The 27,172-nt window shown below is 52.1% G+C and overlaps 1 protein-coding gene across 1 annotated transcript in view; it reads left to right on the top strand.

The window, feature by feature from the left end:
• Nucleotides 1-27,172, top strand: part of RNF113A (ring finger protein 113A) — a 71,982-nt gene that overhangs the window by 31,272 nt on the left and 13,538 nt on the right. Inside the window, exons 7-8 of the mRNA XM_075350329.1 lie at nt 7,893-7,982; nt 8,523-8,616. Of these exons, the coding sequence (XP_075206444.1) occupies nt 7,893-7,982; nt 8,523-8,616 (184 nt within the window). The remainder of the gene's footprint in view (nt 1-7,892; nt 7,983-8,522; nt 8,617-27,172) is intronic.

The raw sequence follows: 27,172 nt of genomic DNA, 5'->3' as shown, positions 1-27,172 counted from the left end.
TCTGAACAGGGTACTAATTGCTCTCCAGAAGCCGCCCTTCGGGCCTCTGAGGGATGTTTCACTTTCTCCACTTTCACAGAAAGTGGCCTTTCTGGTAGCGGTCACGTCTCTTCGGAGAGTGTCCGAGCTAGCAGCGCGGTCATCCAAAGCTCCCTTCCTGGTGCTTCACCAAGACAAGGTAGTGCTGCGCCCGATTCCGGAGTTTCTCCCTAAGGTGGTATCCCCTTTTCATCACAATCAGGATATCTCCTTACCTTCCTTTTGTTCTTATCCATTTCATCGATATGAAATGGATTTGCATTGTTGGATCTGGTGAAGAGCACTCAGAATCTACATTTCCCGCACGACGCCCCTGCGCCGATCGGATGCACTCTTTGTCCTTGTCACTGGTCAGCGCAAGGGGTCGCAGGCTGCCAAATCCACCCTGGCTCGATGGATCAAGGAACCAATCCTTGAAGCCTACCGTTCTGCTGGGCTTCCGGTTCCATAAGGGCTGAAGGCCCATTCTACCAGAGCCGTGGGTGCGTCCTGGGCATTACGGCACCAGGCTACGGCTCAGCAGGTGTGCCAGGCGGCTACCTGGGCGAGTCTGCACGCCTTCACCAAGCGTTATCAGGTGCATGCCTACGCTTAGGCGGATGCCAGCCTAAGTAGAAGAGTCCTGCAGGCGGCGGTTGCCTCCATGTAGGGAAGGGCTGTTTTTACAGTCCAAACTTGAGGTATTAATTTACCCACCCAGGGACTGCTTTTGGACGTCCCAATCGTCTGGGTCTCCCAATGGAGCGCCGAAGAAGAAGGGAATTTTGTTACTTACCGTAAATTCCTTTTCTTCTAGCTCCAATTGGGAGACCCAGCACCCGCCCCTGTTCCTTCGGGATTTTTGGTTGTTCGGGTACACATGTTGTTCATGTTGAATGGTTTCAGTTCTCCGATGTTCCTTCGGATTGAATTTGTTTAACCAGTTATTGGCTTTCCTCCTTCTTGCTTTTGCACTAAACCTGAAGCAGCCCGTGATCCCACGGGGGGTGTATAGCCAGAAGGGGAGGGGCCTTACACTTTTTAGTGTAATACTTTGTGTGGCCTCCGGAGGCAGTAGCTATACACCCAATCGTCTGGGTCTCCCAATTGGAGCTAGAAGAAAAGGAATTTACGGTAAGTAACAAAATTCCCTTCTTTCCGGACAAGCGCTTTACTAAGCGCCTTAATGACACACGTTACCCCTTCCCCACTGACGTAGTTAAGGGTTGGGCTCAATGTCCCAAGGTGGATCCTCCAGTCTCTAGACTGGCGGCTAGATCCATAGTAGCAGTGGCAGATGGTTCATCGCTCAAGGATGCCACTGACAGGCAAATAGAGCTCCTGATGAAATCCATCTATGAAGCCATAGGCGCGTCTTTTGCTCCGGCATTCGCAGCCGTATGGGCACTCCAAGCTATCTCAGCTTGTCTGTCTGAGATTAATGCAGTCACACGTGCCTCTACTCCGCAGGTTGTGTCTTTAACCTCTCAGGCGTCGGCTTTTTCGTCCTACGCCATGAACGCCGTCCTGGACTCGGCGAGCCGTACAGCGGTAGCATCCGCCAATTCAGTGGCAGTCCGCAGGGCCATGTGGCTACGCGAATGGAAGGCAGACTCTGCTTCCAAGAAGTTCTTAACCGGTTTGCCATTTTCTGGCGACCGTCTGTTTGGCGAGCAATTGGATGAAATCATTAAACAATCCAAGGGAAAGGACTCGTCCTTACCCCAGTCCAAACCAAACAGACCTCAGCAACGGAAAATACAACCGAGGTTTCGGTCCTTTCGGCCCTCAGCCAGGTCTCAATTCTCCACGTCCAACAGGCCACAGAAGGGCCAGAGGAACTCTGATTCATGGCGGTCTAAGTCACGTCCTAAAAAGACCGCCGGAGGAACCGCCCCCAAGGCGGCCTCCTCATGACTTTCGGCCTCCCCATACCGCATCCTCGGTCGGTGGCAGGCTCTCCCACTTTTGCGACGCCTGGCTGCCACATGTCCAAGACCGATGGGTGAGAGACATTTTGTCTCACGGTTACAGGATAGAGCTCAGCTCTCGTCCTCCGACTCGTTTCTTCAGAACATCTCCGCCCCCCGAGCGAGCCGATGCTCTTTTTCAGGCGGTGAGCATTCTGAAGACAGAAGGAGTTGTGATCTCCGTTCCCCTTCAGGAAGGTGGTCGCGGTTTTTACTCCAACTTGTTTGTGGTGCCAAAAAAGGACGGATCATTCCGTCCCGTTCTGGACCTCAAACTGCTCAACAGACACGTGAAAACCAGACGGTTCCGGATGGAATCTCTCCGCTCCGTCATCGCCTCGATGTCCCAAGGAGACTTTCTAGCATCAATCGACATCAGGGATGCTTATCTCCACGTGCCGATTGCACCAGAGCATCAGCGCTTCCTGCGTTTCGCCATCGGAGACGAACACCTTCAGTTCGTGGCTCTGCCTTTCGGCCTGGCGACAGCCCCACGGGTCTTCACCAAGGTCATGGCAACAGTGGTGGCAGTTCTACACTCTCAGGGACACTCGGTGATCCCTTACTTAGACGATCTTCTAGTCAGGGCACCCTCCCGGGTAGCATGCCAACACAGCCTGAATACTGCTCTGGAGACTCTCCAGAGGTTCGGGTGGATCATCAATTTCCCAAAGTCACAATTGACTCCGACCCAATCGCTAACTTACCTCGGGATGGAGTTTCATACTCTCTCAGCGATAGTGAAGCTCCCGCTGGACAAACAGCATTCACTTCAGACAGGGGTGCAATCTCTCCTTCAAGCCCAGTCACACCCCTTGAGTTGCCTCATGCACTTCCTAGGGAAGATGGTGGCAGCAATGGAGGCAGTTCCATTTGCGCAGTTTCATCTGCGTCCACTCCAATGGGACATTCTCCGCAAATGGGACAGGAGGTCGATGTCCCTCGACAGGAACGTCTCCCTTTCTCGGGCAGCCAAAGTCTCTTCAGTGGTGGCTTCTTCCCACTTCTCTGTCGAAAGGAAAATCCTTCCTGCCCCCATCCTGGGCTGTGGTCACGACGGACGCGAGTCTGTCAGGGTGGGGAGCGGTTTTTCTCCACCACAGGGCTCAGGGCACCTGAACTCAGCCAGAGTCCTCCCTTCAGATCAATGTTCTGGAGATAAGGGCAGTGTATCTAGCCCTAAAGGCGTTCCAGCCGTGGCTGGAAGGCAGGCAGATCCGAATTCAGTCGGACAACGCCACAGCGGTGGCGTACATCAATCACCAAGGCGGCACACGCAGTCGTCAGGCCTTTCAAGAGGTTCGGCGGATTCTGATGTGGGTGGAAGCCACAGCCTCCACCATCTCCGCAGTTCACATCCCGGGCGTAGAAAACTGGGAAGCAGACTTTCTCAGTCGCCAGGGCATGGACGCAGGGGAATGGTCTCTTCACCCGGACGTGTTTCAAGAGATTTGTTGCCGCTGGGGAACGCCGGACGTCGACCTAATGGCGTCCCGGCACAACAACAAGGTCCCAGCATTCATGGCACGGTCTCAAGATCACAGAGCTCTGGCGGCAGACGCACTAGTTCAGGATTGGTCGCAGTTTCGACTGCCTTATGTATTTCCTCCCCTGGCACTGCTGCCCAGAGTGTTACGCAAGATCAGGTCCAACTGCCGCCGCGCCATCCTCATCGCCCCAGACTGGCCGAGGAGGTCGTGGTACCCGGATCTGTGGCATCTCACGGTGGGTCAACCGTGGACACTGCCAGACCGACCAGACTGGCTGTCTCAAGGGCCATTTTTCCATCTGAATTCTGTGGCCCTCAACCTGACTGTGTGGCCATTGAGTCCTGGATCCTAGCGTCTTCAGGGTTATCTCAAGCGGTCATTGCCACTATGAGACAGGCCAGGAAACCAACGTCCGCCAAGATCTACCACAGGACGTGGAGGATCTTCTTATCCTGGTGTTCTCATCAGGGTTTTACTCCCTGGCCGTTTGCTTTGCCCACTTTTTTGTCCTTCCTTCAATCCGGAATGGACAAGGGTTTGTCTCTCGGCTCTCTCAAGGGACAAGTATCGGCGCTTTCCGTGTTTTTTCAAAAGCGTCTAGCCAAGCTTCCACAGGTACGCACGTTCCTGCAGGGGGTTTGCCACATAGTCCCACCTTACAAGCGGCCGCTAGAACCCTGGGATCTTAACAGGGTGCTAACGGCTCTTCAGAAACCACCCTTCGAGCCGATGAGGGATGTTTCTCTTTCACGTCTTTCGCAGAAGGTGGTCTTCCTAGTGGCAGTCACATCACTTCGGAGAGTGTCTGAGCTAGCAGCGCTGTCATGCAAAGCCCCCTTCCTGGTGTTTCACCAGGATAAGGTGGTTCTGCGTCCGGTCCCGGATTTTCTCCCTAAGGTGGTATCTCCTTTTCATCTCAATCAGGATATCTCCTTACCTTCCTTTTGTCCTAATCCAGTTCACCAATGTGAAAAGGATTTGCACTTGTTAGATCTTGTGAGAGCACTCAGACTCTACATTTCTCGTACGGCGCCCCTGCGCCATTCTGATGCGCTCTTTGTCCTTGTCGCTGGCCAGCGTAAAGGGTCACGGGCTTCCAAGTCAACCTTGGCTCGGTGGATCAAGGAACCAATTCTTGAAGCCTACCGTTCGTATGGGCTTCCGGTCCCTTCAGGGCTGAAAGCCCATTCTACCAGAGCCGTGGGTGCGTCCTGGGCATTGCGGCACCAGGCTACGGCTCAGCAGGTGTGTCAGGCGGCTACCTGGTCGAGTCTGCACACTTTCACGAAACACTATCAGGTGCATACCTATGCTTCGGCAGATGCCAGCCTAGGTAGGCGAGTCCTTCAGGCGGCGGTTGCCCACCTGTAGGAAGGGGCCGTTTTACGGCTCTTTTTATTCAAGGTATTCTTTTACCCACCCAGGGACTGCTTTTGGACGTCCCAATTGTCTGGGTCTCCCAATGGAGCGACAAAGAAGAAGGGAATTTTGTTTACTTACCGTAAATTCCTTTTCTTCTAGCTCCTATTGGGAGACCCAGCACCCGCCCCTGTTCCCTTCGGGCTGTTGTTTTTTTGTGTACACATGTTGTTCATGTTGGCATTGTTCTTTGGTTCATGGTTTAGTTCTCCGAACATCCTTCGGATTGAGTTTACCTTAGACCAATTTATAAGTTTCCTCCTTCCTGCTTTGGCACCAAAACTGATGGGTCCGTGATGCACGGGAGGGTGTATAGGCAGAGGGGAGGGGTTACACTTTTTAAAGTGTAATACTTTGTGTGGCCTCCGGAGGCAGAAGCTATACACCCAATTGTCTGGGTCTCCCAATAGGAGCTAGAAGAAAAGGAATTTACGGTAAGTAATCAAAATTCCCTTCTTTGTTTACTTACCGTAAATTCCTTTTCTTCTAGCTCCTATTGGGAGACCCAGCACCCGCCCCTGTTCCCTTCGGGCTGGTTGTTCTTTTGTGTACACATGTTGTTGATGTTGAATTGTTCTTTTGGTTCATGGTCTTCAGTTCTCCAAACATCCTTTGGATTGAATTTACCCTAGACCAATTTATACGTTTTCTCCTTCCTGCTTTTGCACCAAAACTGAGGAGCCCGTGGTCCACGGGAGGGTGTATAGGCAGAGGGGAGGGGTTACACTTTTTAAAGTGTAATACTTTGTGTGGCCTCCAGAGGCAGAAGCTATGCACCCAATTGTCTGGGTCTCCCAATAGGAGCTAGAAGAAAAGGAATTTACGGTAACAAAATTCCCTTTTTCTTGTCCAGAATTTCTTTTTGCTTGCAGATATAGGGTTAATCATTAAGCATTAAAATCATGTTGGTCTTCCTTTGCTTTACAGGTGCAGCAAATACATGGAGAAAATGAATAATTCTCTCCATAAGCCATTCACTTCCAGTCACCCCTCACTACACAATGGATTGGCAGCCTGCTCTGCGTTGTCGGTGTTCAGAGCTAGCTATTAATCAAAGTACTGGGGAGTGATCACAGCTGCACTTATTGTGTAGTGAGCGGTGACTGTAATCGCTCCCTGCACCGCCACAATAACTGTAAGTGTATGGGTACAGGGAGAATAAGTTAATTTTCTCCCTGTATCTGCTGTTTCAGTAAGGCAAAAGCAGACTAACATGCTTTTAATGTACTTTAGGGGTTCCCTTTTATCCTGGCTTTTGATGATACAGTAAAGGTTGCACTTGTTTTCAGCATAAAATTTAACTATATCTTATTTTTGTGGACTATAATACGCAATTTTTATCAAGAAAAAAAATATGCAAACAGTATGTTTGTCTTCTAGCCCCAGGTCGCTTCCTGTGAAATTCAGGGGAACGCTGATCACTAACAGAATTTCTCTCTCCTGCCGACACTGATCTATCTGATTGGTGCAAGACAGGAGTGAAAGCTACCAGAACCTGCACCCCATTAAAGTTACACGTCCTCAGTAGCTGAAGGACTAATTTAAAGCAGTGGTTCACCCATATTTATTATTTGCTAGATCGATATTATGTTTAGAAACTATGTTTCTCCAAATACCTTATGTTGGCAGCAGGGCCTGTGAGAGGCGCTATTGCAGTCCGGTCTTCCCCATCGCTTGACACCTGGGCTCCATGACCTTGGGGATCCAGTGATGTCACGCTAACTTCCTGATCACGTGACGTCACCGCGGCCGGGCCCCAGTCTTCCTGGCTCACTGAGCTCTGGGCGGTGTTTCACCGCTCATCACAGCTCAGTGTGTCTTCTGCTTGCAGCGCTCTACTGTGAGGGAGCTGATGGGCAGTCACGCTGGGTTGTGCTGAGCGGTGAAACACCGCCCACAGTCAATCACTCAAGGAGACTGCGGCTGGGCGCGGTGATTTCAGGTCAGCAGGACATTGACATGACGTCACGGAGCCCGGAGGTCAGACAATGGGGAACAGCGGTCTGCAATAGCGCCACTCGCAGGCACTATTCCCAACATAAGGTATTTGACAGAAACATTGTTTCTTAACATAATATCGATATAGCAAATAATAAATATGGGTGAACCACCCCTTTAAGGCCAATCTGATGTCACACACCTGAAAGGAACATCAAAATGTGATAGTGTATGTGTATGTAACAGTGTAGTGTGTGACTGTGTATGTATATTTGTGCTACAGAGAAACACTAAAAATAAAGCTTTATCCTCCCTAATCTATCCTACTGCATTAATATTGGAGAAATTGACCACTCCACTTCTCTACACCCCTAGGGAAGTTTTCATTTTTAGGAAATATGTTTTTCTTGCTGTCTGAAGTCTAAATCTGGGGTGCGTACTATAGTCCGAAAAATACAGTTATTGTAAGACATTGCTCAGTGAAAACAAAAACTCCTGATTAACAATAAAAAATAACTGGATTTTTTGCAAACCTTTTGCTGTTCACAGATTACTTTTTTAATTTTTTTTTTTATTTTTTTTCATAGTTCACAGCGATTTTTATTTTAAATTGAAATGTCCATTGTACTTCCCTTTTTTTGTGTCATAACATAGCACCATCTAGTGGCTATGTCAATGTATTGCAGCTTAGAAACAGATTTTTTTTTTTTAAACCATACATTTTTATTAATAAAATGTGTCAAGTATTACATCATATTGACAACAAGTTCTCAACAGTCAACACTATAATAAGGGGGTTGGAGAGGGGAGAGGGTGTGGGAAATGGTGACGTTACATTAATTTTCCAATCACATTCTCTATATATATAAATCTACAAAGTTATTTAATAACAGTATTTAAACGGAAAGACAACCAATTGTTCAATTTTTTTTATGAAAGTGCTATATGTTATTATTAGATTTTTTTTTTTTTTTTTTTTTATGCTGCTTTTTCTGCCAGGATTCACGTTGATCTTGCTTTTCTGGTATCTTTTAACTTTTGACTTATTTCATTTCAGATAGCTGTAAATTTCTTCATGATCGCTCTGACTACAAACATGGCTGGCAGCTAGAGCGGGAGCTTGAGGAGGGACGTTATGGCGCCAACGGTATGGAGTGACTTTACCCTTTGTACAATAACGGTCACTGTCTACATCAATATTATTGTCACACTTCCAGGACATTGTATGGAAAGAAATGAAGGTGTATGGGGGATATTTTCTTTCCTCCCACCTAGATGGAGACCCTAAACATATCTAAGATGCAGCTAAGCAGACCGTTATAGCTAGAAAGGCTTTTTGTAGCAAAGTTACAGTAGGAAAGCTTTTCTTATGTAACTGATCTTAGTCCGGTACTGCTATAAAGAGGATACAATAATATGCACAAGTTACATAACATAGCTATAGTGTCCTATATCAGTCTTTCTTGTCACTACCTTAGACGTAACCATAACATTTTTATGGAGAAAGGATAAGAGGCAGCTGGAAGACTGGTGCCGCAGATTATCGGGAAACCAAGAAGATCAGATTGTGTGTCTGTTTCTTGGCGCCGTCTGCCATAAGTTTCATGCATTTACTTATAATGTAAAGTATCATCAGAACTCAAACTATATCATAATGGCTTTGTAATTGTATGACCTTGTTTTCCAGATGAGGAGAATTATGAGGTGAGCAGCGATGAAGAAGACATGCCCTTTAAATGTTTCATCTGCAGAGATACCTTCAAAAACCCAATCATTACAAAGTAAGTGGAGTGCGAGGGTGGTATTACAGCTCAATGTAAGGAGAGATCAAAAGAAACCAATGACGTAATTATTAGTGGGATTCGTAAACAAATTTCCCACAGTGCGAGAGCACAGCTGAGTATTTACTAATAGAACATGTGCTGTGTTGAAAAGGGTGGTTCACCCATATTTTTTATTTTTTAGATCGATATTATATTGAGAAACAAGTTTCTCTCAAATACCTTATGTTGGCAATAGTGCCTGTGAGAGGCGCTATTGCAGACCGCTGTTCCTCGCTCCGTGACCCCCGGCCTCAGTGACCTCGGGGGATCCGGTGATGTCACGTCAAGTTCCTGACACCCTTTTAAGGCTCTGTTCACACTAGAAAAAGGATTTTTCTCAAGATATTTCTTGAGCCTGAAAGATTAGCGCACTTGCGGTCAAAAAACGCACCAATAACACACCGAAAACCGCATGCATTTTTACCGCGTTTTTGTGCATTTTTTGATGCGTTTTTTCCGCAGGTTGGTACCTGCGTTTCTTTACCATAATCTATGGCAAAAAATGCAGGTATCTGCAGAAATTAAGTGACATGCACATTCTTTTCTCTGACGCCTCATTGGGGGACACAGGACCATGGGTGTTATGCTGCCTATCCATAGGAGGAGACTAAGTAGATGCAAAAGCATAGCTCCTCCGCAGTATACATCCCTGGCTGGGCCAGGCAACCTCAGTTTTAGCTTAGTGTCTGTAGGAGGCACATCTTGCAAGGTTTTGTTATTTTTTAAGGGCGACGGTTTCCTTTTGGGACCGATCTCCCAATACCATCAACGGACGGGAACGCGGAGTGCTGCCTCCACGTACCCCCTCCTGCGACGCTGGATCCTGGGCTGCATCTCACTGGACGACGGGTCCCACAGACACCGATTCTCCAGAGCCCAGGGCAGAAGCACAATTCCTCAGCCCCTCTTTGCAGGCTCTGAGTTGAACATTGCACTGTGTGACCGGACAGCAGGCTGACTCTGCTATTCCCACTGGCTGGGCTGAGGCAGTGTTTTAAGGTGAGATCCCACTGACTGGTTTCCCAGACAAAGGGAGAAAAGACGGTGAAGTCCCTTGCTGATTGCAAGGAGGAGAGCCCCAGAGATCCTGAACACAGTGTTAATTTTTTCTCTAGCTTGCTGGCCGGAGGAGGGGTGGGAAGTCCCTCGCTGTTTGCAGAGAATCTGCACAGATAATTTACCGGTGGCAGGGCGGGGGGGTGTGGGGGGTGGGTACAGGGCCCAGAGCTCAGGAACTCACACTGTTTATTTGCTCTGTTTATTTGCTCTATTGCTATAAGCCGGCAGAGATTATCCTCTGGTGACAAGCTGTGTGCTGACTGGAGGGAGATGTCACAGAAGCTCCCTTCCCGCCGTTTTTTGCTACTGACAGCAGGGGGGGCAGACTGACTTATTCTTGGCGCTCTTTTAGCGCTAAGCCCCCCCCTCCCCCCCAGGAAAGCGTGCGAAGATCTCCACAGAGCTTACTCCTTCCTAAAGACGCAGGGCCGTCGGTTGATTCTGGTGAGGTACTTGCTTCACTTGTAGCTCTGCTGACCATTGCTCCCCCTCCTGGCATACTCCTATTAGGAACATGCAGAATTCTAAGGACACTAAGAGCGCTAAGGCTCACATAGTTTACTATTCAGCCTGCACTGCCTGCCACGCTGAGCTACCATGTAAACACACCTCTTCTCTCTGTAGTTCCTGTGCCCCTGTAGCCCCCCAAGACACCCCCCCCCCCCCCCCCCGCCACCACCGCCGCAACCGTCAGCCCAGAGCCTAGGGCTCCCAGCCCACCAGAATGGGCACAGTTTCTGTCCCAATCCATGGAAAAACTGTCACAGAACCTGGTTCTGGCTATGCAATGTCGTCATCTACACCCTTCTGGGCCCCTGGACGGAACGCAGTTTGAGGATATTCCTATGGAGGATCCTTCTGAGGTAATCCGGGCACATGCTTCACCGGTTGCAGGGATCAGGAAAAGAGCACACGGCCGGGTGTCTCAGCACTCTCTCATGGCCCCCAGGGCTCTCCCTCGGGAGCACACAGGGCAGGCTCTCCCACACGCTCCACGGCTTCTGAAGAGCTGGAGGAGGGAGAATGCTGTTTGTACCAAGAGGATTCCTTGGTTTCATCCTCCCCAGATGATCAAACTGCAATAGACTCCCTTATAGCAGCAATCAACCAAACTCTGCATGTGGAAGATCCCCCATCCACTACCATTGACCATGCGGTCTCCTTTAAGAGGGCAAGAAAACTCCAAAAGGTTTTCGCTGATCACCCAGAGTTTCAGGATATCCTCAGAAAGCAAAGGGAGAAGCCTGACAGGCGCTTCGGTAACCGAAAACTCATGGAGTCCCGGTACCCTTTTGCCTCACCTGACCCTAAGGGCTGGGCCGATCCGCCCTCGGTCGAGCCCCCCGGTCTCCCGACTTGCCACAAAGACGCTCCTGTCCATGGACGCTGCTACCTGCGTAGCGTTTGCCGCCTCAAATACCATAGCCATCCGTAGAGCTCTCTGGCTCCGACAATGGCGAGCGGACTCTGCCTCCAAGAAGTCTCTCACGGGCCTTCCCTTTTTTCCAGACCGATTGTTTGGCGAACGTCTGGACAAGTTCATTTCTGACGCCACGGGAGGAAAGAGTACCTCCCTCCCCAGCTGAAGTCCAGGACGACCTTCACCAGACGTCCACAGTCCTCGTTCCGCTCCTTTCGGAACTCATTTGGGTGGTTGACATCCCGTACTGTCCCCGCCACCAGCCACGGACTACGCAGGGACCGACCTTTTCAGCTCTCCCCGAAACCCACTTCGTCATGGCAGCCTAGACCGAAACAGTCCAGGACTAGGGAGACTCGTCCACGACGTTTTCTCCCCTCATGACTCCTTCGGCGCCCCGGAAGACACACTCATTGTAGGAGGTCGACTGCAGCTCTTTCAACACATCTGGGCTGCCGCCACAGACGACAAATGGGTGCGAGACCTTGTGTCTTCCGGTTACCACATAGAATTTCGGACCCAACCCCCGAGTCGGTTCTTTCTCTTAAACCCCCCAAAGACTCAAATGACACGAAGCTTTTTTTCTCAGCAATCCACTCGCTCCAAACAGCAGGAGTGATAATACCTGTCCTGGACGACGATAAGTTCAGAGGTTTTTATTCCAACCTCTTTGTGGTCCCCAAAAAGGATGGGTCAGTTCGACCCATCCTGGACCTCAAACACCTAAACACACATGTGCACGTACGGAGATTCAGAATGGAGTCCCTAAGGTCCATTATTGCATCCATGGTCGAAGGGAAATTCCTCTCCTCCATAGACATCAAGGACGCGTACCTGCACATACCCATCGCCCCAGATCACCAAAAGTTCCTCCGCTTCGCAGTTCAGGACTCCCACTTTCAATTCGGAGCTCTACCCTTCGGCCTTGCCACTGCACCAAGGGTCTTCACCAGGCCGCCATGAGCGTCCTTCACGCCAGGGGAGTAGTTGTTCTCCCTTACTTGGAGGACCTCCTCACCAAGGCCCCCTCCTTCCGCGACTGCTCAACCAGCGTACAGATCACTGTGGACACACTATCCCGCTTAGGGTGGCTAGTGAATCTGGACAAATCATCCCCGATCCCATCACGATCCATCACCTTCCTGGGCATGTCCCTGGACACCCGTCGGGGCTTGATCTACCTCCCACTGGACAAGGCGATCGCTCTTCAACGAGTGGTACGCTGCCTTCTTCGTCCTCCGTCTCACGCCATTCGATTCAGCATGAAGGTGCTCGGCAGGATGGTGGCGGCTATGGAAGCAGTACCCTTCGCTCAACTGCACCTCCGCCCACTGCAGCTAGCCCTTCTAGCGACCTGGGACAAGAGCCCCTTCTCCCTGGACAGACATCTTCACCTGACGCCTTCAGTCAGGAACGCACTCCGCTGGTGGCTTCGGTCCTCATCTCTATCGAAGGGGAGATCTTTTCTCCCAGTGAACTGGCTGGTCCGGACCACGGACGCCAGCCTCCTAGGCTAGGGAGCAGTGTACCGGCACCACACTGCTCAAGGACGTTGGATGCCCCAGGAGTCTTCCCTACCCATAAACATCCTGGAAATCCGCACAATCTTCCTCGCGCTCAGGGCGTTCTGCCCTCTGCTAGCGGGTCGTCAGATTCGAGTCCAATCGGACAATGCGACAGCTGTAGCCTATATCAATCTGCAGAGGGGCACTCGCAGCAAAGCGGCTTATCTCGAGGCCCACAAGATCCTCAGCTGGGCCAAATCGACGGGGTCAGTGATATCAGCGGTACACATACCGGGGGTAGAGAACTGGGCAGCAGACTTTCTAACTCGCCAAGGCCTGGCCGCCGGAGAATGGTCTCTCCACCCAGAAGTGTTTCTACACATCTGCACTCGCTGGGGCACACCAGACGTGGATCTAATGGCCTCAAGGTTGAACGCAAAGGTACCCGCGTTCATAGCCAGGTCACGCGATCCGCAGTCCATCGGCGCGGATGCTCTAGTCTGCTCCTGGCACCACTTCCGCCTGCCTTACATATTTCCACCTCTACCCCTGCTACCGCGGGTAATCAGGAAGATCAAGGCAGAGGGAGTCCCTGTGATACTGATAGCACCGGACTGGCCCAGGCGCGCCTGGTACGCCGAATTAGTACAAATGCTCGCAGACGTACCGTGGCGCCTTCCAGACATCCCAGACTTGCTGACCCAAGGGCCCATTTCCCATCAGAACTCCAGAGCCCTGAAGCTGACGGCATGGCCATTGAGACCTGGGTATTAACAAGAGCGGGATTCTCCCCCGCGGTTATTTCCACCATGATCAGCGCCCGAAAGCCTGCTTCATCCCGCCTTTACCACCGTACGTGGAAAATCTTCCTTTCATGGTGCAGGGAAACTAACGTGTGCAGCCTATGCCTCTGGCCATCCCCAGAATTCTCGACTTTCTACAGTCTGGCTTGCAAGCGGGGTTGGCTCTCAGTTCCCTTGAAGGGCAGATCTCAGCGCTCTCAATCTTCTACCAATGCCGCCTGGCTCAAAAACCGCAAGTCAAGACCTTCCTCCAGGGCGTTTCCCATCTACCGTAGTTCCCCCATACAAACGGCCGCTGGAACCATGGGACCTCAACCTCGTTCTGGACGGTCTCCAGAGGTCTCCCTTTGAACCTCTCAAGGAATCCTCCCTTGCTCTTCTGTCCTGGAAGGTAACATTCCTGGTGGCAATTACGTCCATCAGATGGGTTTCGGAGCTGGCAGCACTCTCTTGCCGCGAGCCTTTTCTGATCTTTCACCAGGACAAGGTAGTTCTACCTTAGTTTGATTTGAACAAGGACATTGTTCTGCCTTCCTTTTGTCCACACCCAGTTCATAGGGTGGAAAGGTCTCTGCATTCGTTAGACCTCTCAGATATTACATATCCAGGACAGCCCCTTTTAGGAAAACGGACTCTTTGTTCGTCATTCCTGAGGGGCCTAAGAAGGGACAGGCAACTTCAAAGGCGACTCACATAAAGGTTTGCTTAAAGGGGTTGATCCTTTTTGGTAAATGAATGTCCTCAGCTGCCATCCATGAGAAATTAACAAACTGTGCGGTCATTGCTTTTTCCAAGTCCACCGCCGAGTCTTCACCAATGTTCTCAGTGTGTGGCATTAACACCACTGCAGCCAATCAGTGCACTCAGCCAGTGTAGACAGAACACAGCCTTCAAAGCCGCTGAGTGCACTGATTAACTGTCGCCATTACTTCAGCGCCACAACCAATGCTAGACATCAGGTGCATTGCAGAGACTCACAGGTGGAACCGAGAAAGCTGAGACGTTCGGGTTGTATGTTTTGTTTCTTTGTCGCTCCATTGGGAGACCCAGACAATTGGGTGTATAGGCTATGCCTCCGGAGGCCGCACAAAGTACTACACTAAAAGTGTAAAGCCCCTCCCCTTCTGCCTATACACCCCCCGTGCTCCCACGGGCTCCTCAGTTTTTATGCTTTGTGCGAAGGAGGCAGACATGCACGCACAGCTCCATAGATTAGTCAGCAGCAGCTGCTGACTATGTCGGATGGAAGAAAAGTGGGCCCATATAGGGCCCCCAGCATGCTCCCTTCTCACCCCACTCTTGTCGGCGGTGTTGTTAAGGTTGAGGTATCCATTGCGGGTACGGAGGCTGGAGCCCACATGCTGTTTTCCTTCCCCATCCCCCTTAGGGCTCTGGGTGAAGTGGGATCCTATCGGTCTCCAGGCACTGAGACCGTGCTTCATCCACAACTCCTGGGAGCCTGCTGGATAGGAGCCGGGTATCGTTCAGGGACATGGCCCTGCTACTTGGAGGTACTCTGTGTCCCCGTGGGGACCGAGCACAGCAACACTCCAGCATTGCTGGGTGTGCTAGTGCACCGGGGACCGCGGCGCTGACCGGGTTAAATGTGCCATTACACACTCAGCGTCGCTGAGTGTGTTTATGTAGGGGGACTACCGCGCTGACCGCCGCCGCCATGTTTAACACTGAGGCGCGGCTGGGACTTGTGGTGCGCCGGGGACTTCCGCGCGGCCGCGCTTTTACGGCGGCCACGCTTATTACTCGAGTCCCCGGCTTTTGCGGCCTAGTCTTTCTTCCTCCCGCCCACAGCCCTGACAAGCAGGGGAAGGGCGGGACGCTGTACAGACGAGCAGCAATGAGGGCTGGAGAATGCTTTGCATACTCCACCCCCCTCACTGTGCACTGTGGGGCACCAGTTCCCGCACTTTCTGGGTCACGCCCACGGCTCCCTCCTCTCCTCAGGACGCCGGCAGCCATTCCTGTCAGCTCCTCGGACGCTGCAGAGGGGGACAAATTCTGGGAGACCCAGGCAGGGATTCTGGTGGCCTCACAACCGCTTTAAGCGGGTGGTAAGCAGCACCTGTGGTGCTAGCCCCATTGTGCAGAGGTGTAATTATATGTTTATGGTATATACTTCACACTGTATAGTGCACAGTTGTTTTCTGGCTATATACTCTATTGTGTTGCTCAGGGAAGACAATAGCATGGCGCCCACAAAAGGCAGGGGTGCCAAAACACAGGCTTACTATGCTGCCTGCGCCGCATGTACGACGCCGCTACCGGCAGGTTCCACTGACCCTCATTGTGTGCACTGCTCGGCCCCTGCTGCACTTACTCAGCCGGAGCCTCTGCTAAGGGAGGCCCAGGGGGAGCCACCTGCTGACACTCTCCAGGTGACAGGGACGGAGTTTGCAGTCTTTACAGATAAACTCTCTGAAACTATGGCTAAGATACTAGAAGCCTTGCAGTCCAGACCGGTATCTCAGCACAGGGACTCTGTTGAGTCATTGTTCCCTGGCCCCCCTCAGTTGGACCAACAATGTCCCCCCGGGGTATCTCATAGATCCCAGGCTGGGGGCTCTGACACGGACCCCAGCCCCAGACCGATTAAGCGAGCTCGCTTGGAAATTCCCTCGACATCATCATGTTTTCTTCAGCGCTCTATTGGGAGACCCAGACGATTGGGGTATAGCTACTGCCCTCCGGAGGCCACACAAAGCACTACACTAAAAAGTGCAAGGCCCCTCCCCTTCTGGCTATACCCCCCCGTGGTATCACGGGTTCTCCAGTTTTCAAGCTTTGTGCGAAGGAGGTCAGACATCCACGCATAGCTCCACAGATTTTAGTCAGCAGTAGCTGCTGACTATTTCGGATGGAAGAAAAGAGGGCCCATATAGGGCCCCCAGCATGCTCCCTTCTCACCCGTGGATGGTGTTGTAAGGTTGAGGTACCTATTGCTGGTACAGGGGCTGGAGCCCCACATGCTGTTTTCCTTCCACATCCCCTTGTAGGGCTCTGTGGAAGTGGGATCCTGCCGGCCTCTAAGCTCTGACGCCGGGCTCCATCCACAGAACCATAGCACCTGATGGATATGGAGCAGGAGTACAATCAGGGACAAGGCCCTGCATCATACAGGTACTCTGTGTCCCCGGCAGGCACAGACACACTCCGGGCTGGCTGGGTGTTGTTGTGCGCCGGGGACCGTAACGTTGGAGTTAGTGTTCCTACAGTTTTCTGGGGGACTTTGTGTTGTGGGAACGCAGCGCCGACCCCCACTGGATCGGGCGGCGCTGCTGTGACTTGTGGTGCGCCGGGGACACGCCGACCGCGCTTTTACGGCGGCGGCGTTTATAAATCCAGTCCCCGGCTTTTTGCGGCCTAGCTCCGCTTCGTTCCCGCCCCCACCCTGTCAATCAGGGTAGGGGAGAGACGCTGTTTCGCAGCAGCGACGAGGGCTGGAGCCTGATTTACATGCTCCAGCCCTCTCACTAGGCACAGAGGGAAGCAGGCTTCCCGCTCTTAGTCAGGAACGCCCAGGGCCCGCCCCCCCTCCTCTCCCAGGACGCCGGCAGCCATTACATGCAGTCTGGCTAGAGGAAGGACGCAAGGCTCTGGGAGACCTGGACTAGGGGGCTTTTGGAGACCACACACCCGCTCTTAAGCGGGCGGTAAGCGGCATTTCAGCTGGCCCCTCTAGTGCCTCAGTGTGTATTGGTGTACTGTGTCACCAGATATATATATTTATTTATTTCTTGCACTGTGAGGTCGCTTCCTGGCTGGATACCCCAGATCGCTCTGAGGAGGCAGCAACATGTCATCCACAAAACGCAAGGCTGCCAAGGCTAGGGCTGTGTACACTGCGTGTGCTGCATGTGGGGCTGCTCTACCAGCAGGTTCCAAAGACCCCCATTGTGTGCAATGCTCAGATCCGGTGCTGCTTCGCCAGCCGGAGTCCGGAGGGGTAGTGACCCAGGCTGAGACGCTTGTAAGTCCTGCCCCGGTGTCAGGGACAGACTTTGCAGTTTTTGCTGATGGAATGTCTGTGACTATGGCAAAAATCCTTGAAACTTTGCAATCCATGACTGGGGCTCAGTCTATGGACACGGCGAGGTCTCTGTCCTCTAATCCCCCTCAGTTGGAATTAATCCAGACTACAAGGGGGTCCTCGGCTTCTCAGGCTGAGTATTATGACTCAGATGATAGCCCCAGCCACCCTAAGCGAGCTCGCTGGGAAAGACCCTCAACGTCACACACTGCTCAGGGTCTCAGCGCAATCAGTCGCCCTGTGATGCGTCTGAAGAGAGTGATCAGGAGTCTTATCCTGGAACCCCTCTCAATCTGGATACCCCGGATGGGGACGCCATGGTAAACGATCTTATCTCAGCCATCAATAGACTGTTGGATATTTCTCCCCCAGCTCCTTCTGCAGAGGAGGCAGCTGCAGAGCAGGAGAAGTTTCGTTTCCTCTATCCCAAGCGTAAATTGAGTGCTTTCTTGGATCACTCTGACTTCAGAGAGTCAATCCAGAAACACGACGCTCATCCAGAAAGGCGTTTCTCTAAACGTTCTAAGGATACACGTTTTCCTTTCCCCCCTGATGTGGTCAAGCGCTGGACCCAGTGTCCAAAAGTAGACCCCCCGATTTCCAAACTTGCAGCTAGATCCATAGTTGCAGTGGAGGATGGCGCTTCACTTAAGGATGCCAATGACAGACAGATGGACCTTTGGTTAAAATCTGTCTATGAAGCTATCGGCGCGTCGTTTGCTCCAGCATTCGCAGCCGTATGGGCACTCCAAGCTATTTCAGCTGGTTTAGCAAAAGTGGATGCTATCATACATCCAGCGGCGCCGCAAGTGGCGTTCCTTACCTCGCAGATGTCTGCGTTTGCGTCTTACGCTATCAATGCGGTCCTAGAATCTACCAGCCGCACCTCAATGGCGTCCGCCAATTCGGTAGTTTTGCGCAGAGCCTTGTGGTTAAAGGACTGGAAAGCAGATGCTGGTTCCAAAAAATGTTTAACCAGCTTGCCTTTATCTAGAGATAGACTGTTTGGCGAGCCATTGGCTGACATCATTAAACAGTCCAAGGGTAAAGACTCTTCCTTACCCCAGCCCAGATCAAGCAAACCTCAGCAGAAAAAATGGCAGCAGAGGTTTCAGTCCTTTCGAGGTTCGGGCAAGACACAATTCTCCTCGTCCAAAGGGACTCAGAGGACGCAAAGAGTCTCAGATTCCTGGCGGGCTCACGCACGCCCCAAGAAAGCAAATGGAGGAACCGCTTCCAAAGCGGCTACCTCATGACTTCCAGCCCCCCCCCTCCGCATCTCCGGTTGGGGGCAGGCTCTCCCGCTTTTCCGACATTTGGATGTCACAGGTCAAAGACCGGTGGGTGACAAACATTTTGTCTCGCGGGTACAGAATCGAGTTCAGTTCTCGTCCTCCAGCTCGGTTCTTCAGAACCTCCCCACATCCAGACCGAGCAGATGCCCTGCTGCAGGCGGTGGACTCCCTAAGAGCGGAAGGAGTAGTGGTTCCTGTACCGCCTCAGGAACAAGGGCGAGGGTTTTACTCCAATCTCTTTGTGGTTCCAAAAAAGGACGGCTCGTTCCGTCCTGTTCTGGATCTAAAGCTGCTCAACAAACATGTGCACGCCAGACGGTTCCGGATGGAAACCCTCCGCTCTGTCGTTGCCTCAATGTCTCAAGGAGACTTCCTTGCCTCAATAGACATCAAAGATGCTTATCTCCACGTGCCAATTGCTACAGAACATCAACGTTTTCTACGTTTTGTGATAGGAAACGATCATCTTCAGTTCGTAGCTCTGCCATTCGGTCTGGCGACAGCCCCCCGGGTCTTCACCAAGGTCATGGCGGCGGAGGTAGCAGTCTTGCACTCTCAGGGACACTCGGTGATCCCTTACCTAGACGATCTACTTGTCAAGGCACCCTCTCAAGAGGCATGTCAACTCAGTCTACATGCTACGCTGGAGACTCTACAGACGTTCGGATGGATCATCAACTTTCCAAAGTCGAATCTGTCACCGTCACAGTCGCTAACGTATCTTGGCATGGAGTTTCATACTCGAGCAGCGAGAGTGAAGCTTCCGCTGAACAAGCAGCGGTCCCTACAGACAGGGGTGCAATCCCTCCTTCAAGGCCAGTCGCACCCCTTACGGCGCCTCATGCACTTCCTCGGGAAGATGGTGGCAGCCATGGAAGCAGTTCCCTTTGCGCAGTTTCATCTGCGCCCACTTCAATGGGACATTCTCCGCCAATGGGACGGGAAGTCAACGTCCCTGGACAGGAAAGTCTCTCTTTCCCAGACGGCCAAGGACTCTCTACAATGGTGGCTCCTTCCCACCTCATTGTCTCAGGGAAGATCCTTCCTGCCCCCATCCTGGGCAGTGGTCACGACAGATGCGAGTCTGTCAGGGTGGGGAGCAGTGTTTCTCCACCACAGGGCCCAGGGGACGTGGACTCCGCAGGAGTCCACCCTTCAGATCAATGTTCTGGAAATCAGGGCAGTGTATCTTGCCCTACTGGCCTTCCAACAGTGGCTGGAAGGAAAGCAGATCCGAATCCAGTCGGACAACTCCACAGCGGTGGCATACATCAACCACCAAGGAGGGACGCGCAGTCGGCAAGCATTCCAAGAAGTCCGGCGCATTCTAATGTGGGTGGAGGACACAGCATCCACCATATCCGCGGTTCACATCCCAGGCGTAGAAAATTGGGAAGCAGACTTCCTCAGTCGCCAGGGCATGGACGCAGGGGAGTGGTCCCTTCACCCGGACGTGTTTCAGGAAATCTGTCGCCGATGGGGAGTGCCGGACGTCGACCTAATGGCGTCCCGGCACAACAACAAGGTCCCGGCATTCATGGCGAGGTCGCGCGATCAAAGAGCTCTGGCGGCAGACGCATTAGTTCAAGATTGGTCGCAGTTCCGGCTCCCATACGTCTTCCCACCTCTGGCACTCTTGCCCAGAGTGTTACGCAAGATCAGATCCGATTGCAGCCGCGTCATACTCGTCGCCCCAGACTGGCCGAGGAGATCGTGGTATCCGGATCTGTGGCATCTCACGGTCGGTCGACCGTGGTCACTGCCAGACCGACCAGACTTACTGTCCCAAGGGCCGTTTTTCCATCAGAATTCTGCGGCCCTGAACCTGACTGTGTGGCCATTGAGTCCTGGATCCTAGCCTCCGCAGGATTATCTCAAGGAGTCGTAGCCACAATGAGACAAGCTAGGAAGTCAACGTCTGCTAAGATCTACCACAGAACGTGGAAGATTTTCTTATCCTGGTGCTCTGCACAGAGAGTATCCCCTTGGCCATTTGCATTGCCCACCTTTCTTTCCTTCCTGCAATCGGGGTTGGAAAAGGGCTTGTCGCTCAGCTCCCTTAAAGGGCAAGTCTCGGCACTATCTGTGTTTTTTCAGAAGTGTCTAGCACGTCTTCCTAAGGTGCGCACGTTCCTACAGGGGGTCTGTCATATTGTGCCCCCGTACAAGCGGCCGTTAGATCCATGGGATCTGAACAGAGTACTAGTTGCTCTGCAAAAGCCGCCCTTCGAGCCTCTAAAGGACGTTTCCTTTTCTCGCCTGTCACAGAAAGTGGCGTTTCTCGTAGCGATCACATCGCTTCGGCGTTTGTCTGAGCTGGCAGCTCTGTCATCCAAGGCTCCCTTCCTGGTGTTCCACCAGGACAAGGTAGTGCTGCGCCCCATTCCGGAGTTTCTCCCTAAGGTCGTATCCTCGTTTCATCTTAATCAGGATATATCCTTGCCTTCCTTTTGTCCTCAGCCGGTTCACCGGTATGAGAAAGACTTACGTTTGCTAGATCTGGTGAGAGCACTCAGAATCTATATTTCTCGCACGGCGCCTATCCGCCGTTCAGATGCACTTTTTGTCCTTGTCGCTGGCCAGCGCAAGGGGTCGCAGGCTTCTAAAGCCACCCTGGCTCGATGGATCAAAGAACCAATTCTGGAAGCCTACCGTTCTGCTGGGCTTCCGGTTCCTTCAGGGCTGAAAGCCCACTCAACCAGAGCTGTGGGTGCGTCCTGGGCTTTGCGACACCAGGCTTCGGCTCAACAGGTGTGCCAGGCAGCTACCTGGTCGAGTCTGCACACTTTCACCAAACATTATCAGGTGCATCCCTATGCTTCGGCGGATGCCAGCTTAGGTAGAAGAGTCCTGCAGGCGGCAGTGACATCCCCGTAGGGGAGGGCTGTTTTGCAGCTCTAACATGAGGTATCTCTTTACCCACCCAGGGACAGCTTTTGGACGTCCCAATCGTCTGGGTCTCCCAATAGAGCGCTGAAGAAGAAGGGAATTTTGTTACTTACCGTAAATTCCTTTTCTTCTAGCTCTTATTGGGAGACCCAGCACCCGCCCTGTTGTCCTTCGGGATTTTTTTGTTGTTTGCGGGTACACATGTTGTTCATGTTGAACGGTTTTTTTCAGTTCTCCGACGTTATTCGGAGTTAATTTGTTTAAACCAGTTATTGGCTTCCTCCTTCTTGCTTTGGCACTAAAACTGGAGAACCCGTGATACCACGGGGGGGTATAGCCAGAAGGGGAGGGGCCTTGCACTTTTTAGTGTAGTGCTTTGTGTGGCCTCCGGAGGGCAGTAGCTATACCCCAATCGTCTGGGTCTCCCAATAAGAGCTAGAAGAAAAGGAATTTACGGTAAGTAACAAAATTCCCTTCGTTCAGGGTCTCAGCGAGGGGAATCTCTGGTTGATGACGCGGAGGTAGCTGATCAGGATTCTGATCCTGAGGCCGCTCTCAATCTTGATACTCCGGACGGGGACGCCATAGTGAACGATCTTATTGCGTCCATCAATCGAATGTTGGATATTTCTCCCTCAGCTCGTCCGGTGGAGGAGTTAGCTTCTCAGCAGGAGAAATTCCGTTTCAGGTTTCCCAAGCGTACACCGAGTATGTTTCTGGACCACTCTGATTTCAGAGAGGCAGTCCAGAATCACCATGATTGTCCAGATAAGCGTTTTTCTAAGCGCCTTAAGGATACACGTTATCCCTTTCCCCCCGACGTGGTCAAAGGTTGGACTCAGTGTCCCAAGGTGGATCCTCCAATCTCCAGACTGGCGGCTAGATCCATACTTGCAGTTGAAGATGGGGCTTCACTCAAAGATGCCACTGACAGGCAGATGGAGCTCTGGTTGAAATCCATCTATGAAGCTATCGGCGCTTCTTTTGCCCCAGCATTCGCAGCCGTATGGGCGCTACAAGCTATATCAGCAGGTCAAGCGCAAATTGACGCAGCCACACGCACTTCCGCGCCGCAGGTGGCGTCCATAACAGCTCAGACGTCAGCAATGGCGTCTTACGCTATTAATGCTGTCCTGGACTCTGCGAGCCGTACGGCGGTTGTATCCGCCAATTCGGTGGTACTCCGCAGGGCCTTGTGGCTACGGGAATGGAAGGCAGATTCTGCTTCCAAAAAGCGCTTAACTAGTTTGCCAATTTCTGGCGACCGATTGTTTGGCGAACGTTTGGATGAAATCATCAAACAATCCAAGGGAAAGTATACATCCTTACCCCAGCCCAAACCGAACATACCCCAACAGAGGAGGGGGCAGTCGAGGTTTCGGTCCTTTCGGGGCGCGGGCAGGTCCCAATTCTCCTCGTCCAAAAGGCCTCAGAAAGATCAAAGGAACTCTGATTCATGGCGGTCTAAGTCACGTCCAAAAAAGACCACAGGAGGTGCTGCTACCAAAGCGGCTTCCTCATGACTTTCGGCCTCCGCAATCTGCATCCTCGGTCGGTGGCAGGCTCTCCCGCTTTTGCGACACCTGGCTGCCACGGGTAAAAGACCGCTGGGTGAGAGACATTCTGTCTCACGGTTACAAGATAGAGTTCACCTCTCGTCCCCCGACTCGATTCTTCAGGTCATCCCCGCCTCCCGAGCGAGCCGAGGCTCTTCTGCAGGCGCTGGGCACTCTGAAGGCAGAAGGAGTGGTGGTCCCGGTTCCTCTTCAGCAACAGGGTCACGGTTTTTACTCCAACCTGTTTGTGGTCCCAAAGAAGGACGGGTCTTTCCGTCCTGTCCTGGACCTGAAACTGCTCAACAAACACGTAAAGACCAGGCGGTTCCGGATGGAATCCCTCCGCTCTGTCATCGCCTCAATGTCCCAGGGAGATTTCCTTGCATCGATCGATATCAAAGATGCTTATCTCCACGTACCGATTGCTCCAGAGCATCAGCGCTTCTTGCGCTTCGCCATAGGAGACGAACACCTGCAGTTCGTGGCACTGCCGTTCGGCCTGGCAACAGCCCCACGGGTTTTCACCAAGGTTATGGCTACTGTAGTAGCGGTCCTCCACTCTCAGGGTCACTCGGTGATCCCTTACTTGGACGATCTCCTGATCAAGGCACCCTCTCAAGAGGCATGCCAACACAGCCTCGACGCTACTCTGGAGACTCTCCAGAGTTTCGGGTGGATCATCAATTTTCCAAAGTCAAATCTGACACCGGCCCAATCGCTGACATATCTTGGCATGGAGTTTCATACCCTCTCAGCGATGGTGAAGCTTCCGCTGATCAAGCAGCAGTCGCTACAGAAGGGGGTACAATCTCTCCTTCAAGGTCAGGCACACCCCTTGAGGCGCCTCATGCACTTCCTGGGGAAGATGGTGGCAGCAATGGAGGCAGTCCCTTTCGCGCAGTTTCACCTGCGTCCTCTTCAATGGGACATCCTACGCAAATGGGACAGGAAGCCGACGTCCCTCGACAGGAACGTCTCTCTCTCTCAGGCGACAAAAGCTTCCCTTCGGTGGTGGCTTCTTCCCACTTCATTATCGAAGGGGAAATCCTTCCTACCCCCATCCTGGGAGGTGGTCACGACGGACGCGAGTCTGTCAGGGTGGGGAGCGGTTTTTCTCCACCACAGGGCTCAGGGTACGTGGACCCGGCAAGAGTCCTCACTTCAGATCAATGTTCTGGAAATACGGGCAGTGTACCTTGCCCTGAAAGCGTTCCAGCAGTGGCTGGAAGGCAAGCAGATCCGAATTCAGTCGGACAATTCCACAGCGGTGGCATACATCAACCACCAAGGCGGCACACGCAGTCGGCAAGCCTTCCAGGAAGTCCGGCGGATCTTGATGTGGGTGGAAGCCACGGCCTCCACCATCTCTGCAGTTCACATCCCGGGCGTGGAAAACTGGGAAGCAGATTATCTCAGTCGCCAGGGCATGGACGCAGGGGAATGGTCCCTTCACCCGGACGTGTTTCAGGAGATCTGTTGCCGCTGGGGGGTGCCGGACGTCGACCTCATGGCGTCCCGGCACAACAACAAGGTACCGACGTTCATGGCACGGTCTCAAGATCCCAGAGCTGTGGCGGCAGACGCCTTAGTTCAGGATTGGTCGCAGTTTCAGCTCCCTTATGTGTTTCCTCCGCTGGCACTGTTGCCCAGAGTGTTACGCAAGATCAGGGCCGACTGCCGCCGCGTCATCCTCGTCGCTCCAGACTGGCCGAGGAGGTCGTGGTACCCGGATCTGTGGCATCTCACGGTCGGCCAACCGTGGGCACTACCAGACCGACCAGACTTGCTGTCTCAAGGGCCGTTTTTCCATCTGAATTCTGCGGCCCTCAACCTGACTGTGTGGCCATTGAGTCCTGGATCCTGGCGTCTTCAGGATTATCTCAAGAGGTCATTGCCACTATGAGACAGGCTAGGAAACCAACGTCCGCCAAGATCTACCACAGGACGTGGAAAATTTTCCTCTCATGGTGCTCTGCTCAGGGTTTTTCTCCCTGGCCTTTTGCCTTGCCCATTTTTTCTGTCCTTCCTTCAATCTGGACTTGAAAAGGGTTTGTCGCTCGGCTCCCTTAAGGGACAAGTCTCAGCGCTCTCTGTGTTTTTCCAGAAGCGCCTAGCCAGACTTCCACAGGTACGCACGTTCCTGCAGGGGGTTTGTCACGTCGTTCCTCCTTACAAGCGGCCGTTAGAACCCTGGGATCTGAACAGGGTGCTGGTGGCTCTTCAGAAACCACCATTCGAGCCAATGAGGGATATTTCTCTCTCACGCCTTTCGCAGAAAGTGGTCTTCCTAGTAGCAGTCACCTCTCTTCGGAGAGTGTCTGAGCTAGCAGCGTTGTCGTGCAAAGCCCCTTTCCTGGTGTTTCACCAGGACAAGGTGGTTCTGCGTCCGGTTCCGGAATTTCTCCCCAAGGTGGTATCCCCTTTTCATCTCAATCAGGATATCTCCTTACCCTCTTTTTGTCCTCATCCAGTTCACCAATGTGAAAAGGATTTGCACTTGTTAGATCTGGTGAGAGCACTCAGACTCTACATTTCTCGTACGGCGCCCCTGCGCCGCTCGGATGCACTCTTTGTCCTTGTCGCTGGCCAGCGTAAAGGGTCACAGGCTTCCAAATCAACCCTGGCTCGGTGGATCAAGGAGCCAATTCTCGAAGCTTACCGTTCTGCTGGGCTTCCGGTTCCCGCAGGGCTGAAGGCCCATTCTACCAGAGCCGTGGGCGCGTCCTGGGCTTTGAGGCACCAGGCTACGGCTCAGCAGGTGTGTCAGGCGGCTACCTGGTCGAGCCTGCACACTTTCACGAAACACTATCAGGTGCATACCTATGCTTCGGCGGATGCCAGCCTAGGTAGACGAGTCCTTCAGGCGGCGGTTGCCCACCTGTAGGAAGGGGCCGTTTTACGGCTCCATTACGAGGTATTATTTTACCCACCCAGGGACTGCTTTTGGACGTCCCAATTGTCTGGGTCTCCCAATGGAGCGACAAAGAAGGGAATTTTGTTTACTTACCGTAAATTCCTTTTCTTCTAGCTCCAATTGGGAGACCCAGCACCCGCCCCTGTTTTTTTGTGTACACATGTTGTTCATGTTGAATGGTTTCAGTTCTCCGATATTCCTTCAGATTGAATTTACTTTAAACCAGTTTATAATTTTTTCCTCCTTCTTGCTTTTGCACCAAAACTGAGGAGCCCGTGGGAGCACGGGGGGTGTATAGGCAGAAGGGGAGGGGCTTTACACTTTTAGTGTAGTACTTTGTGCGGCCTCCGGAGGCATAGCCTATACACCCAATTGTCTGGGTCTCCCAATTGGAGCTAGAAGAAAAGGAATTTACGGTAAGTAAACAAAATTCCCTTCTTTTGGTTTTATTTTATATACAGTGTCCACCCATATCCTGTCCACCGCCATTAACTTGAGAACGGTGGCAGCTATAGGAATAGAAGTGGTGTCTAGGTTTAGTAAAAGTAGCCATGCGCTACGCAATGAAACCAGCTATAGCACCACCTGGTGGAAAACAACGGAGTTAGCATTTTTATCTTGAAAACGGAACGAGATAGAGAAAAAAAGTGAATTAAAAAAATTGTAGGGCATCATCAATTCAATATGAATCGACATCTTGCATACAGAAATGCTATGATATGAAACCCATGACCCCCCCAAATATTGAATGCTGCTCACACATATGGCGCTCATTTAACTTTTGATGCTCAAAGTGGCCACCGTCAGCTGCAATGCACATCTGACTCTGTACAGCATACTGTATCTTGCTGCACATTGTGCAATATGGTAGGTGACACGTTTGCACAAGCATCTGTGATACGTCGTCTTAGGTCCTGCAATGTTGGTGGAGGGGTTGCATACACCTGCTGTTTGATGTGACCTCACAGAAAGAAGTCCAATGGGGTCAGGTCGGGTGAGCGTGGAGCCCATCTCACGCAGCCACCATA

This window comes from Anomaloglossus baeobatrachus, chromosome 5, assembly GCF_048569485.1.
Source record: "Anomaloglossus baeobatrachus isolate aAnoBae1 chromosome 5, aAnoBae1.hap1, whole genome shotgun sequence".
Classification (NCBI taxonomy): domain Eukaryota; kingdom Metazoa; phylum Chordata; class Amphibia; order Anura; family Aromobatidae; genus Anomaloglossus; species Anomaloglossus baeobatrachus.
Note: the sequence above shows the minus strand (reverse complement) of the source record. Positions and strands in the feature narration are given on the sequence as shown.